This window comes from Myotis brandtii, unplaced genomic scaffold (assembly GCF_000412655.1).
Source record: "Myotis brandtii unplaced genomic scaffold, ASM41265v1 scaffold163, whole genome shotgun sequence".
Classification (NCBI taxonomy): domain Eukaryota; kingdom Metazoa; phylum Chordata; class Mammalia; order Chiroptera; family Vespertilionidae; genus Myotis; species Myotis brandtii.
In genome coordinates, this window is record NW_005355962.1 from 427,731 (window position 1) to 442,045 (window position 14,315).

The window sequence follows — 14,315 nt, forward strand, 5'->3', positions numbered from 1 at the left end:
AAAAAAATATATATTTATTGATTTTTTACAAAGAGGAAGGGAGAGGGATAGAGAGTTAGAAACATCGATGAGAGAGAAACATCGACCAGCTGCCTCCTGCACACCCCCCACTAGGGATGTGCCCGAAACCAAAGTACATGTCCTTGACCGGAATCGAACCCGGGACCTTCCAGTCCACAGGCCGATGCTCTATCCACTGAGCCAAACCGGTTAGGGCGCAGTGTTCCTTTTCAAAGGTGTTCCTCTCAGCAATAGATGAGGGCCAGCTATGAATTGGGTACTGCTCTAGGTACGAGCAGGAGCTCTGAAGGTGGCTGGCATTTAGATGTTAGCAGAAGACTAGGAGCCCATGGGAGAAGAAGAGAAGGACTAAAAAGCCAGGAGAGAAGGCATGTGTTTCCAGAAGGAGAGCCTGATCCAAATGGCCACTGGGTTTGGTTCAGACAATTAGGAGCTGTTAGGTGAGAGTAGTGTTAGTGGAGTGGCAGGAACAGGGGCAGGAAGCCTGGTTCATGACACTGGTTGAAAGTGAACTCAGCAACTTAGAGCACGCTCAAAGGGTGTGTCATACGCAGGCCAAAGGATTAATGAGACCCATCTGCGCAGACACTGCCATGAAGCACTGGCGTTTGGGGCTGGCATCTTTTTACACAATTTTGCCTGAGGCCTTAGACTTTTAATTAAGCATCTCTCATGGATAGGATGGCAGCTTTTTGAGTATACTACAGCAAGCGCATCCATTATTGTACTGGAAGGTTTATCAGCAATTCTGTCACCACCATCTCCAGGCCACTCCCCCCATCCTCACAACCCAATACAGGTTTCAAAGTCTATCAGCATATCAGCTGCAAGTCATTTTTGTACTTAGGAGTCAGCATGCACATGAGAAACAATGATGAATATCACAGCCATCTAAAGATGGCAGCAAAACGGAAATGGTATTCCAAAGAAAAGGGTATTACACTGAGATTCAGTCATCAAAGTAGTTTCCCAGAAAACAGTGGCATAGGAGGCTATTTATGGAGAATCCAAGTTGACACATAGCAGTAGGAATATCAGATTTGAAAAAGAATGAGGAAGGCTGAAAAAATGTTGGTGGAGGCTGATGGGAAACAGATATAAAACGTATATTAATCTGGTGCTTGGCTTGCTGCTTATTCCTTATAACAGCAAAAAAAAGACATTTCTGTGTATGGGCGGTACGATGACAATACAGGCTAATCAGCATACGTAAAAGAGTGAGCAGGCCTCTGCATGCCAGCTTCCAGTGAGATAACACGTCCAAAAGAGCCCTCTTGCTGTACGGTTCTGTCCTTTCGTTCTTCACACACCATCCCATGTTCAGGCAGCATGAATTATTGTGCAGAATTATAGGATGCCACTAGAAAAGATGGCAAAATGCTGTCATCTGTGTGTATGGGCAGCTGCACCTTGGCTGCCGCTTCGGTGCGGTGGGTAGGAGGAGATGGGGGCAGGTTCTTGGTTCTCTTCCTAACCTAATTTATTTCTGAGGAACAATGGGGAGAAGTTGAAGGTGGCACCGTGTGTCAGATCCCTCTGGCTCCTGCTGCCGTCTTACAAACTGCGCAGCCTCTAGGTATGGGCGGCAATGATTTTGGAACGACTCTGACTTGCCCTTTTGGTGTTGACAGCAATGTTTCTGACAGCAGATCTGAAAAAGAAACAAATCAAGGGAAGAGGGAGAAAACGCAGCCTGCATTTCCGGACGTCTCCTTGTTTTGACTTAGCCGTAACTCCGGAGAGTTGACAGACCATCTCAGTTGCCTCTAAGCACCAGCAGTTCTCTTTTCTGGTGTTTTAAAAATAGCTCCCAAATTAGAAGGAAATGCAGGGGTCCTCACTTGTTTTGACTGGTGCATGACCCAGTAATTATCAAATGTTCTTCGCAGGAACATTGTCTTGAGCAATCCAAAGAGGAGGAATGCGCTGTCACTGGCAATGCTGAAATCTCTCCAAAGGGACATTCTTCATGAAGCTGAAAGCACAGATCTGAAAGTCATTATCATTTCAGGTACTTCTCTGATATCCCTCCTCAGGGTGCTGAAGACTTCTCTCAAAATTCTTTTGTTGACTGGGGCAGTCCCTCAGTTAATGGGAGAATTGTTTGGAAGCTCCTTTACAAGAACATTCATTATGAAAAACTATTGTGTATTTGGAGGGCTTGGTCCTAACACTTACTTTTTTTCGTTGTTGACATTGTTTTTCCCTAACACTGTTAACTGGAAATTATAGCAAAGATTACTGTGCAGGGAAAATGTCTTTCCTTTTTGTCAGATACATAGCATTCCCATTGAAATCAGATAATTGGTTTCCTCATGGACCGGATAAGATGAGTTTAATCACTGATCCTTTGGGTAGCCTAGCAAGTCGATGGGACCAGGCTGCTCAAGCATTTGATTGGTTTATCTGTTCCTACCAAACTTTCAACCAATATCTGCAATCTTCTTCAGTTTGCTCATTTCTTTCCTTGCTCTTCTCCAGTAAAAGTTGTTAATGAATTATCTAGTGATGATGGTGATGGTCTAAGTAATATAAGTGTCAGCATTTTAAAGCATCCATAGAAAAATAAAATGGATGATACCCTGTGATGTACTTTTGTTGTTACAGAAATTAAGGGTTAGTATTTCTGGAGGCAGATACTCAGAATGTTACCTTATCTATGGTTGAATATAACTTTTCAACTGTTGAAAAGAAATAGGACAGATATCGTTCGTCAGCCACGGGGATGTTACCCAGATGCAGCAAAGACAATTAACTTCCAGACAACACAGTTCCCTCACTTGTTTAAAGGGAATAATATTGCCCATCAAAAGAGTCACAACAAAAGGAAAATATGAGAAAGTGTTACCAGCTTATCAGTGGAATTGCATTTTGTTGTTGTTAATCTTAACAATAACAATAAAACCACATCCTTAAGCCCCATGTTAAAAATAAAGAGGTTCTTGCATTTGCTGGTTTGGCTCAGTGGATAGAGCGTCGGCCTGTGGACTGAAGGGTCCCGGGTTCCATTCCGGTCAAGGGCATGTGCCAAGGTTTTATGCTCGATCCCCAGAAGCGGGTGTGCAGGAGGCAGCTGAGCAATGATTCTCTTTCATCATTGGTGTTTCTATCTCTCTCCCTTTCCCTTTCTCTCTTTAATCAATAAAAATATTTTTTTTAAAAAAATAAAGAGGTTTTCTTCACCCTCTGACCTTCCTGATTGCAGCCTGCACGGATGGCCATTGTCTGTCGACTAAACGACAGGGTCGCCGCAGAAGGCACAGTGGATTTTGATGGACCTACATGAGTCAAAAATTTAGGCCAGATCAAGTCCAAAAACAAAACTGTGAGACTGGAGGGACAACTCTGAAAGAAGTCGTCCATCTGCTTTGGTTACTGCATGTGTAATTGCACGTGTTCATTGGTTTCCACCACGGACCTTTTAGAGTACAGATGCCTCACGTTGAATTGTCATCACAAAATACTGGCTACAACTTTTCCAGTTAACTGGAATTATTCTTACCAAATTGGGCCATTAACTTTGTGTCCACAGCAGTGATACAATTGTTCATTAAAATTATTTAATTGACAAGTAAATGACCTTCCCAACTCTGCTGATTACAACTTTTTATTTTATTTTCTCAATTGGAACCATTTGCAGCTGAGGGACCTGTATTTTCTTCCGGGCATGATTTAAAGGAACTGACGGATGAGCAAGGTCCAGAATATCACACTGAAGTATTTCAAACCTGTTCTGAGGTAAGCCAGAGGACAACTTGCATTGCAAACCTGAAAATGATAATTACACACATTAAATATTGGATTAGGCTTCTAGTTTACAGGAAAGGTTTTATCTGTGAGACCTAACCACTGCAGAACTACTAAAACCTGTGGCCATTGGTGAGTCTTTCATCCAAGCAACAATTTGGTTTAGACTTTTAAAAAGCAACCATAGTTTGCTATTGATATGTGATATGCCAAAGATAGGGAAATATATGTTGGTATTGATAGCTGCCATCTCCAGCATCATGGGTATGTCTTGGTATATATGTCTTAAGAGGTAAAGGGTAGAAATGTACATCTTTATAGAGAAAGAACCTAAGATTATAATTTAATTTTTACTAAAACAGTTCTGTTAATGGGAAAGAGAGAGCATTCATAAATGGAATAACAGTAACCATTTAAAAATTCTGGAGACTTGCCCTAGCTGGTTTGGCTCACTGGATGAAGCATCGGCCTGCGGACTGAAGGGTCCCAGGTTCGATTCCGGTCAAGGGCATGTACCTTGGTTGCATGCACATCACCAGTGGGGGTGTGCAGGAAGCTGATCGATGCTTCTCTCTCATCGATGTTTCTAGCTCTCTATCGCTCTCCCTTCCTCTCTGTAAAAAATCAATAAAATATATTTTTAAAAAAAATTCTGAAGACTTATAAGGGGAACTGGGTATCACATGAGCAAGTTTTTGGCTGCTCTCTACCAATAGCACTGTTTTAGGAATTTTATTTATTACTAGAGGCTCCATGCACAAAATTCGTGCAAGAGTAGGCCTTCCTTCTCCTGCCTGCCAGCACCAGCTTCCCTCTGGCCGCTGGCAGGCATCTGGGACCTGGGCTTCCCTCGCAGCCCCGGCTTTGTCCAGAAGGCCGTCCCGAAGGATGTCTGGTCTAATTAGCATATTATGCTTTTATTATTATAGATTATTATTTTTTAAAATAGGTTTTTATTGATTTCAGAGAGGAAAGGAGAGGGAGAGAGAGATAACATCAATGATCAGGGTGAATTATTGGCTGCCTCCTGCACGCTCCACACTGTGGATCGAGCCCACAACCCAGGCATGTACTCTGATCGGGAATCCAACCGTGACCTCCTGGTTCATAGGTGGACACTCAATCACTGAGCCACACTGGCTGGGCTTTTATTTATTTAGATGACAGGGTGTTCCCTGCCATTTTAATAGAATTGAGAGAATATTCATGGTGGTAATTTGAGAATTACTAGAGCAATTGCCTTTCAGTCCCTTTTCCATCTTAATTTTTCAAGGAAATTCCAAATACCAGTTTCAGACCTTTAACACTAGCGCTCCACACAGGCTCAGTGAGAATAGAACCATTCCGCAGAGAATCAGCTTTGTTCTTTTGTGGGGCTGCTGAGGAAGCAGTCGGAGAGGAGGGGACTGCAGCCTCGAAGAGGCCAGGGGTTGGGAGTCAGACAGATGTGCGTTCAGACCCCACAGCCGGCACTTGTGGATCTGTGGCCTTAGGCCAGTTCCTTCCCCCTGAGCCTTGTGTCTCGGTTATAACATAGTGTTCCTTCCTCCTGGGCTTCTCAGGAGTCAAATGGCACAGTCTGGTCCACAGTCAATATTCAATGCAAGTTCTCTTTGTGCCTGCTTCTGTCCTTTTCCCATAGAATCTGATACACTAATGGGGATGAAAAGTGCTCTGAAAGCAGTAAAATCATATGAAATAAACATGAACATTGCACCTCACTCTTGGATGGATGTGAACTGGTTATGTTTGCTCCTTCAGGTCATGATGCTGATCCAGAATCATCCCGTCCCCGTGATCGCCATGGTGAACGGCTTGGCCACCGCTGCTGGCTGTCAGCTGGTTGCCAGCTGTGACATTGCCGTGGCCAGTGACAAGTCCTCATTTGCCACTCCAGGTGTGAACCTCGGGCTCTTCTGCTCCACCCCTGGGGTGGCCTTGGGGAGAGCAGTGCCAAGAAAGGTAATGTGACCCCCTGCAGCCTCTTCTGTAGTTGTAACCCTCATGTGCACTGGAGGGTTGGTTCCAAATTCGGTTGTTAAAGTACCATGTGAATCAGGATGTTCTGCACGAAGCATAGCTGGCTGGATGTGCTGCAGTGTTCCTTCTGACGCCTCTTGTCCAGCGGGGAACGCGCAGCTTCTCACAGGGCACTTCACTTCGTGAATCATGCATTTCGCTGTTGCCTGCCCCTCTATGTAGCTAGTTTGGGTTTTGGATTTTTTTTGTTTATTTTCATAAAGGCTCACGTTTTTTGTAATCTTATTTGAAATGCAGTTGAGACAGTTTTGTTGCACTCAAAAGGTGTCCATAACATGTAATAGCATGGTGACATGCCAGTACCAAGAGGCTAGGATATGAGTGTCGCTGGCTGATTGTTTGCTGACAGCCTGTCGTATTCTAGAAAGGACTGAAGTAGCTGCTACACTGAGTGTGTCAGCTTTACGATGGTTGTATTTCAGGAGCATGGAACTTCTTGAGCTCGGCATGTTGAAGCTGCCCCAGGAGCCATATTGTAAACGTTGTTTTGTCCTTGCTAAATCCATTTTCTTTACAAAGCTTTCTCCCTTCCTATAAGACATAAAACAATATTGAACATCTTGTGAGTAGAAACCAGTGGCTTTCTTGTTCTAAAAAATATATATATCTTCATTCTTAATTGGAAATTTTGTTTTTAAAAATGGTGGCGGGGGGGGGGGGTCATATCATAGGTGTCGTATACATTGTCGTATAGCAAGTAGGAAACTAAATTGCTTTCTAGGATATCATGTCCATTTAGCATCTACTACAAAAGTCAGCAGTTCTTCATATGCCTGAAGCACAAAAGAAACGAGACCCAGGCGAAATCAAGCCACAGGGATGGAGACATTTAGGGAAGCACTCCTTTCTTTCACGATGCTTCCTCATTCGTTTTTACAGAGGTGTGTGCTTTTGCAGATGTTCTGAATAGAGATACCTACCAGCACACTCACACATGAAAACTGGCTGAACGTGGGCTCCACAACTACAAAAAGTGGCCTGTCCAAATACAGAGCTTGCTGAAATGTGCTTAGCCCAAGGGGGTGGTTTCATCCTGTCAGGATACACATTGACTTTAAATGTGGGGGGTGTGTGTGTGTGTGTGTGTGTGTGTTCCCTACTTTGTGCCAGTACATTAAATTAAAATGAGTTCATTAAAAACATTGTCAGAGCTTATTAATGAACTATCTTATAATTGTGCAAATCAACTCACAAGGCCTTTTGCATACTAAAGGGTGGTTGTCTGGTTAGCCTATCTGCAACTGTTCATCTTCAACCATGTTAAGGCATTTGAAACCTTTAAATCATGATTGTCCTGTCAGGATAAGAATCCATTCTCTCTTAAAACAAACTTTTAAAAATCAAGGCTTATCATTGAGTCCTAAAAATGTAAACATTATATCATATTTGTCAAATTTAAATTAATTTTTGAGAAGAAAGAGAAGGAAAATGTGGCAAAAACAGGACTTCAGTTCCCACAAAGCCCAATTCTCAGAACCACGTTGCATAATTGTCCAGCATGAGAGATTAAGGGGCAGGGTGTTGTAAGACCAAAGTACTTTGTCCTCCCACAGAAAGTTCTGGCAGTGCCAGGCCCACTCAGAAGACGGGAGAGGATCTCCAGTATTGTCCCATTTGGATCCCTGCTCTGTGCTGCTCCTGTCCTGATCCCAGGAGGCCTCTGAATCACTAGTCAGGGGTAGCATTCTTGTTTTGAAGTCTTCAGAGTTTTTTCCAGTTGTAACAGATGTCCCTGCATGTGGGGCTACTTGGAGGCATAAGGCAGAGATATGGTTTCGGGTCAGTATTAATGAGCTGAAATCACTGTACTGATAAGGAGAATTTAGCGGGGTGAAAAGCCTGTTGGCACTCAAGGCCTTTGCCAGGTTTCAGGACTGCAGATCTTACCTGGGTGGCCCCTTTTAGGAGGAAAACTGGGGATTCATAAAGATCTAAACCTGCACAAAACACACCTACCTGTTGTCATTGCTTGATTGCACCCACAGGAACACATTCACACACAGACCTGTAAACTGTGTGGGTGTTGGGCACGTATCCCCATGCACATCCACAGGGAAGTAAGCAGGTGCTTTTGCAAACTGACCTAATTGGGAAACGTGGCCTTTTTCAGGCAGCTTAAGGCCACACATATGGGTCACCAGTACCCTCTGCTGGTCACCATGGAAAACTGCTTAGCTGTGCCGGAGACCAGGGCTGCAGCTGGTCCACTGGGAGCAGAAATGATGGCCTGGAGCCCTTGTGTTCAAGCCAGACTGAGCCTGGGCATGAATAATTTTCCACGATTGTAAAGTGTTTCTCTCCTCTGGTGTGAGTTAAATAATGTGTCTTCATTGCACCATATAAACAACCTGCCTGGTGCAGCTGCTCCCTTTGCCTATCTGAGCTGGCCTTGTTCAGAAATGTGGAGCTGGTGCCTCAGCGGGTGGCACCCCTGTGGAGCACATGAAAGATCCGAACCCCCTCCTTCCAAGCCAGTCATTTCTCTGCAGTAGGAACACTTGCTGCCGCCTGTTTACCCACGGTAACGTGTGTGTCTGTAGAATCTGATTTCTCAGTTGTCTCATTAGAACAGAGTAGAACTTCCAAGCTGGAAGGAGAGTTAAGGCATTGACCCTCAGCTGGTGTGCAGTTCACCAGAGCCTGAAGAAATGCAGGTCTCGGCCCCTCAGATCGACTGCATCAAAATCTGCACTCTGTCAGTGATTCCTGTGGCTGTCAGAGGTGCCTTAGTGCCTTTGAGAACATGCTTCCTCATTTACTTACTTCTCAGGTTGCCCAGCCAATTAAATTAGCCCGGTGATCCTGTCAGCTTCATTCCCCTCTGGGTCCTCCAGCATCCCAGCCCCTCCACTGCCACCAGCTGGTTCTTGTCATCGGTGTGACTAGAGGGGATCTGGAAGACTGCTCTGCTTTCTGGGGCCATGATCCCTAAAACACAGCATTAGAGATTCATACATGTTTATAGCTGGAATAAGCATGTGAATCATAGCCACTGCACTTACTAGGTGCTACTGAGTGCCCAGCGCTGTAGTATAAGCTGTATACATTGTCTCTCATCTTGACCATTCTGCAGGAGATGGTGTTCTTATTCCTGTTTTTCAGAAAAGGAAACAGACTCAGATGGGTTGAATTGTTCCCTTAAGATCTGTGGTTAGTAAGTGGCCTCAGGGACATCCAGACACAAGCCCCACCACCCTAGGAGTGAGTGTTGGCCTCCAGTCCTTTTTATTGTTTTTAATGCAAATAGCCCAGGAGGAGGAAGTATTAAAACACCAATTTGTTAGGGAGACCCAAGAAGTGCCCCCTAAAATGAACAAGAGTCGATTAGGGGAAAGGAGGTATTTTCTTCTCTCTCACCTGAAGTTTCAGGGGCCCAGTGGATAGTAAACAGTAAATAAAGATTGTTGCTTGTGCACTATAAAATAAACAGGCTTTCTTTTTCTTAGGGAATGCCACTCCATTACCTAATCTGCCTGGGTAAAGTCCCCATAAATCAACACGGTGCCAAACGGTATTACCCCACTAGGCAGGTGAGGAAACAGGCCCAGAAAGAGGCATAAGTACATGTTTATAGCTGGAATAAGCATGTGAATCATAGCCACTGCACTTACTAGGTGCTACTGAGTGCCCAGCGCTGTAGTATAAGCTGTATACATTGTCTCTCATCTTGACCATTCTGCAGGAGATGGTGTTCTTATTCCTGTTTTTCAGAAAAGGAAACAGACTCAGATGGGTTGAATTGTTCCCTTAAGATCTGTGGTTAGTAAGTGGCCTCAGGGACATCCAGACACAAGCCCCACCACCCTAGGAGTGAGTGTTGGCCTCCAGTCCTTTTTATTGTTTTTAATGCAAATAGCCCAGGAGGAAGAAGTGGTAAATCACCAACTTGTTAGGGGGCCCAAAAAGTACCCCCAAAATGAACAAGAGTTTATTAGGGAAAAGGAGTTATTTTCTTCTCTCTCACCTGAAGTTTCAGGGGCCCAGTGGATAGTAAACAGTAAATAAAGATTGTTGCTTGTGCACTATAAAATAAACAGGCTTTCTTTTTCTTAGGGAATGCCACTCCATTACCTAATCTGCCTGGGTAAAGTCCCCATAAATCAACACGGTGCCAAACGGTATTACCCCACTAGGCAGGTGAGGAAACAGGCCCAGAAAGAGGCATAAGCTAGGCATGGGTGACTTAGGAAGCTAAAGGTAGGCCAGGAACTCTGTCCAGGCCTCTGGCCCTGACCCTATTCCAGTCAAAATGTCTTTAACGAGCAGCTTTAAACCCCTTAAGACCTCCTTGGTCTCCTGGACAGAGAAGTGTCAGGGTAGCAGAAGCATAATCTAGTCTCGATTTTAAAACCATTTAAATCAGTGGTTCCAAACGGGGCTGCCCGGCCGGTGTGGTCCAGTTAGGGTGTCATCCTGTGCATCAGAAGGTGGCAGATTCATTCCCAGTCAGGGCACATCCCCAGGTTCGATCCCCGGTCGGGAGACAACCAAACAATGTTTTCCTCACATCAATGTTTCTCTCTCTCTCCCCCTCTTTCTCTCCCTCTCTCTAAAATCAATTAAAAAGTAAATAAAATAAACTAAGAGCAATTTTGGCCCCAGGGACATTTGGCAATGCCTGCAGCTATATCTGATCATCACAAATTGGGAGTGGGGGATGCTCCTGGCACCCAGTGGACAGAGGCCAGGGATGCTACCCTGCGCAGGACAAAACCACACAACAAAACATTATCTGGTCCAAAAGATACAATGGCACTGAGACTGAGAAGCTAGATCTAAATGCTCTCTCACCGGAAGTTTCCAGGGCCCACTACATAGAAACTTAAACAGTAAATAGAGTGTGCTGATGCGCTGTGTCTTATATATAGTATAAACTGTTCCCATTATCTCTCACTGCGTAACCACTATTAGTGACTCAGAACAACAGCAATTTGTTTAGCTCATGAATCTGCAATTCGGACAGGGCTCAAGGTCAGTGAGGAAAGCTTATCTCTGCTTCACAGTGTCTGTGGCCTCAGCTAGGAGACTTCAGGGTGGGGGAGTGACAGTGTAAGGCATGTTCACTCATGCTGGCTGTTGAGGCTGCCTCTCAGCGGGGACTCAGACACTTAGTGCAGCCTCTAGGCAGTGTGGCTTGGGCTTCCTCAGAGCAGGGCAGCTGGGTTCTCAGTCTGCGTTGCCAAGGGAAAGAGCCAGATGGAAGCTGTATCCCCTTTTGACCTAGCCTTTAAAGAACTAGAGTGCCACTTTGGCTGTACTGTTTGCCTTCATCCGTTCATTCATTAACTCATTCATTGATGACTATTTAATAGGTTGTCTGCCACATGCAAGGCATTCTTCTGATGCTGGAGACACAGAAATGAACAGAACACTAAAGACAAAACTCGTCCTGGCCAGTGTTTCCCAGTGGTTAGATGTTGACCCATGGACCAAAGAGTCATGGGTTCAATACCCAGTCCAGGGCACGTACCTGGGTTGCAGGTTCATTACCCAACCCCGGTCGGCAAGGGTGTAGGAGGCAACCAATGGATGTGTCTTTCTCACATCAATGTGTTGTCCTGCTGCCGCGCCCCCCCCACCTTCCACTCTAGCTAAAAGCAATGGAAAAATGGCCCTAGCCCGTTTGGCTCAGTGGATAGAGCGTCAGCCTGCAGACCAAAGTATTCCAGGTTTGAGTCTTGTCAAGGGCACGCACCTCAGTTGCATGCACCTCCCTGGCCCGGGCCCTGGTCAGAACTCATGCAGGAAGCAACCAATCGATGTATTTCTTTCACATTTCTCTGTCTTTCCATCTTTCTTCCACTATCTCTAAAAATCAATGGAAAAATATCCTCAGGTGAGGATTTAAAACAGAACACCAACCTCAGTCAAGGTTAGCCTGAGAGCATGATAAAGTGAGACCAAGCAAGCCCCTTTCTTAAAATAAATAAATAAATAATAAAAGCCTAATATGCTAAGTGCCCAACCGTTCATTTGCTCGTTCGACCAGTCGCTATGACGAGCACTGACCACCAGGGGGCAGACGCTCCGTCTGGTAGGTTAGCTTGCTGCTGGGATCCAGCCAATAGGGATTGGGCAAGATGGGCCGAACATTCCCTGGAGCCCTCCCACGGTCCCTCCCCAGCCCCAGTCGTGCACAGGTGGGGTCCCTCAGAGTGGCCTGCACCCTCTCACAATCTGGGACCCCTTGGGAGATGTTGGAGAGTCGGTTTCAGCCTGATCCCTGCAGGCCAGGCCGAGGGACCCCACCCGTGCACAGATCCGTGCACTGGGCCTCTAGTAAATAAATAAAAGCAATGGAAAATTAATCCTCAGGATAGGATTAACAACAACAGCAAAATAATCTCTGCCCTAGTCAAATTTACATGCCAGCAAAGGAGATAATATAATCTATAATAATAAAAGCATAATATGCTAATTAGACCGGAGAGCCAAACGACCTTCTGGACGTCCTTCCAGACGACCTTCCAGATGAAGCTGGGGCTGTGAGGACTGAGCCCCTTGCACGAATTTCGTGCATTGTGCCTCTAGTAAACAAATGTGTACAGTATATGGCTTGTTAAATGATGAAAGTACAAAGGATTAAAATAGAGCCAGAAATGGGGTAGTGCTGAGGTTGGATCACAATTGTAATAGGCTGGTGTGGTCATAGAATACCTCACTGATGAGGTGACATGTGAGCAGAGACCTGAAGGAGATGAGGAACAGGCCGTGAGGCTATCTGGGGACACAGCATTGCAGTCCAAGGGAACAGCAAGTATAGAACTGAGGTGACAGCATACTTGGTGTGTTCAAGGAACAGCAAAGATGCCAGCTGGGCCACAGGAGAGGGAGCAAGGGGAGAGGGAGAAGAGAGGCACTGTGTTTCTTGTGCATCTGGGAACCCTTTTTCTAAATCACATTTTAGTTTCAAAAAGCTCAGCTTTGTAGAATTACAGAATTGGGGCACAGTATGGCAGGCTGACAGAACTGAGGAAACTGTAGAGTGAGAAAGGTGTACTCCCCCTTTCTGCGGGCCTCGGAAATCTGGGGGGAGAGGGTTGTGGAAAGAGGGCATTCTCTCCTTATAAGTTAACGTCATGCTAGACCCTTCCATCTGTCCCTAGAAGGCATTCCTTTCATTCACTCAGGCTGAGGTGGTGGCTTCTCTGAACATCCCTTTCTTCTGGAAAGTAACCACTGCTCTGGCTTGTGCAAAGCGATGGGCCTCGCTCTGCGGTGATTTTAGTTTCATCCCATCAGATGTGGCTGCTGTCCTGAGCTCAAATCTCCTGCCTCTGCAGGGCTGGGAGTTCAGCTTGGGGAAGGAACAGGACGACACGGAGAGTTCCCCTTCTCCTTGCTCCTGGAAAGATCCAGTCTGTTCCTGAGAACTGGCCCAGGTTGTCAGGAAGTCAGGACACCAACCATCTCCACAAAGTGAAATGGAGAGGGTGGGACTTAGGTGGCAGGGGTCAGGAGGAGAGTGCCTTAATAACTGCCCGTGTTTCCTCCCCCAGGTCGCCTTAGAAATGCTTTTTACCGGGGAACCCATATCTGCTCAGGAAGCCTTGCTCCATGGGATGCTCAGTAGAGTAGTGCCGGAAGAGCAGCTGGAGGAAGAGACCATGAGAATCGCAAGGAAGATCGCTTCCTTGAGCCGTCCTGTGGTGTCTTTGGGCAAGGCTGCCTTCTACAAGCAAGTGCACCAGGACCTTAGAACAGCCTACCACCTGGCCTCCCAGACCATGGTGGACAATGTGGCCCTGCAAGATGGGCAGGAGGGAATCAAGGCCTTCATCCAGAAGAGAAAACCCGTCTGGTCACACTGAGCCGGCCTTAACAGAGGGATGGAGGGAGTGTGACCCAGTGAGCAGCACTCAGGATGCTCCCTGCCCCCCCACCCCAACCACCACTGCTGCCTCATGACAGGAACAGTAGACAGACTGCTTCTGTACCATTGGTCATGGTCCCACTGCATGGGGTCTGTATTCAAAGCCATGGTTCCTGGGGAAAGGATGAAACCGAGATTCAAAGGAAATCCTAACTTAAGGGTAGTGAGCACCTATGCTGGGTCAGCTGTGGTAATAAGCCTGGAATTTGATAAACTTCTTCATGGGACCTTAAGTGTGGGACCACCCTGACATGGAAGAAGGTGGCGATAAAATGAAGCATGAATGAAGGATGCCAACCTGCTTCTGTTATCAGAAATGTCCCATACGGTGGAGGTAGTTCTGGTTGCCCAGACACACGAACCATTTCCAATCTCCATGAGGTAGTCTCCACATTGCACATCTTCTTGGTTCTATTGAGAAAGAATCATGCCTATGGCTTTGGAATAATCTTACGTGACTTTAAAATATTAAGTATTTAGAGAGACTGGTATTTTATCTTCTTAACCAGAATGTAAGCTGTTTGAGGAAAAAAATAAATGAATTCTTTCTTTATATGCCTGTGCTATGGACACAGAGTAGGTGCCTGATGTTTTTGTAGTGAATGTCCTGGCCATTGGAGCTACTGTGAAACCG

At 45.7% G+C, this 14,315-nt stretch overlaps 1 protein-coding gene and 1 long non-coding RNA gene across 2 annotated transcripts in view; one reads left to right on the plus strand and one right to left on the minus strand.

Annotated features, from left to right (window-relative positions):
- ECHDC3 (enoyl CoA hydratase domain containing 3) overlaps window positions 1-14,247 on the plus strand; it is a 55,404-nt gene extending 41,157 nt beyond the window's left edge. The window contains exons 5-8 of the mRNA XM_014536470.1: window positions 1,911-2,032; window positions 3,662-3,759; window positions 5,530-5,730; window positions 13,308-14,247. Coding sequence (XP_014391956.1) covers window positions 1,911-2,032; window positions 3,662-3,759; window positions 5,530-5,730; window positions 13,308-13,619 — 733 coding nt within the window. The 3' untranslated portion in view covers window positions 13,620-14,247. The remainder of the gene's footprint in view (window positions 1-1,910; window positions 2,033-3,661; window positions 3,760-5,529; window positions 5,731-13,307) is intronic.
- On the minus strand, window positions 6,231-9,350 carry LOC102251778. The gene is made up of 3 exons (XR_313351.2): window positions 8,811-9,350; window positions 8,572-8,736; window positions 6,231-6,339 (listed from the first exon to the last, which is right to left on the minus strand). It is a non-coding gene; the product is annotated as an uncharacterized LOC102251778 (long non-coding RNA).
- Window positions 14,248-14,315: the final 68 nt, after the last annotated feature.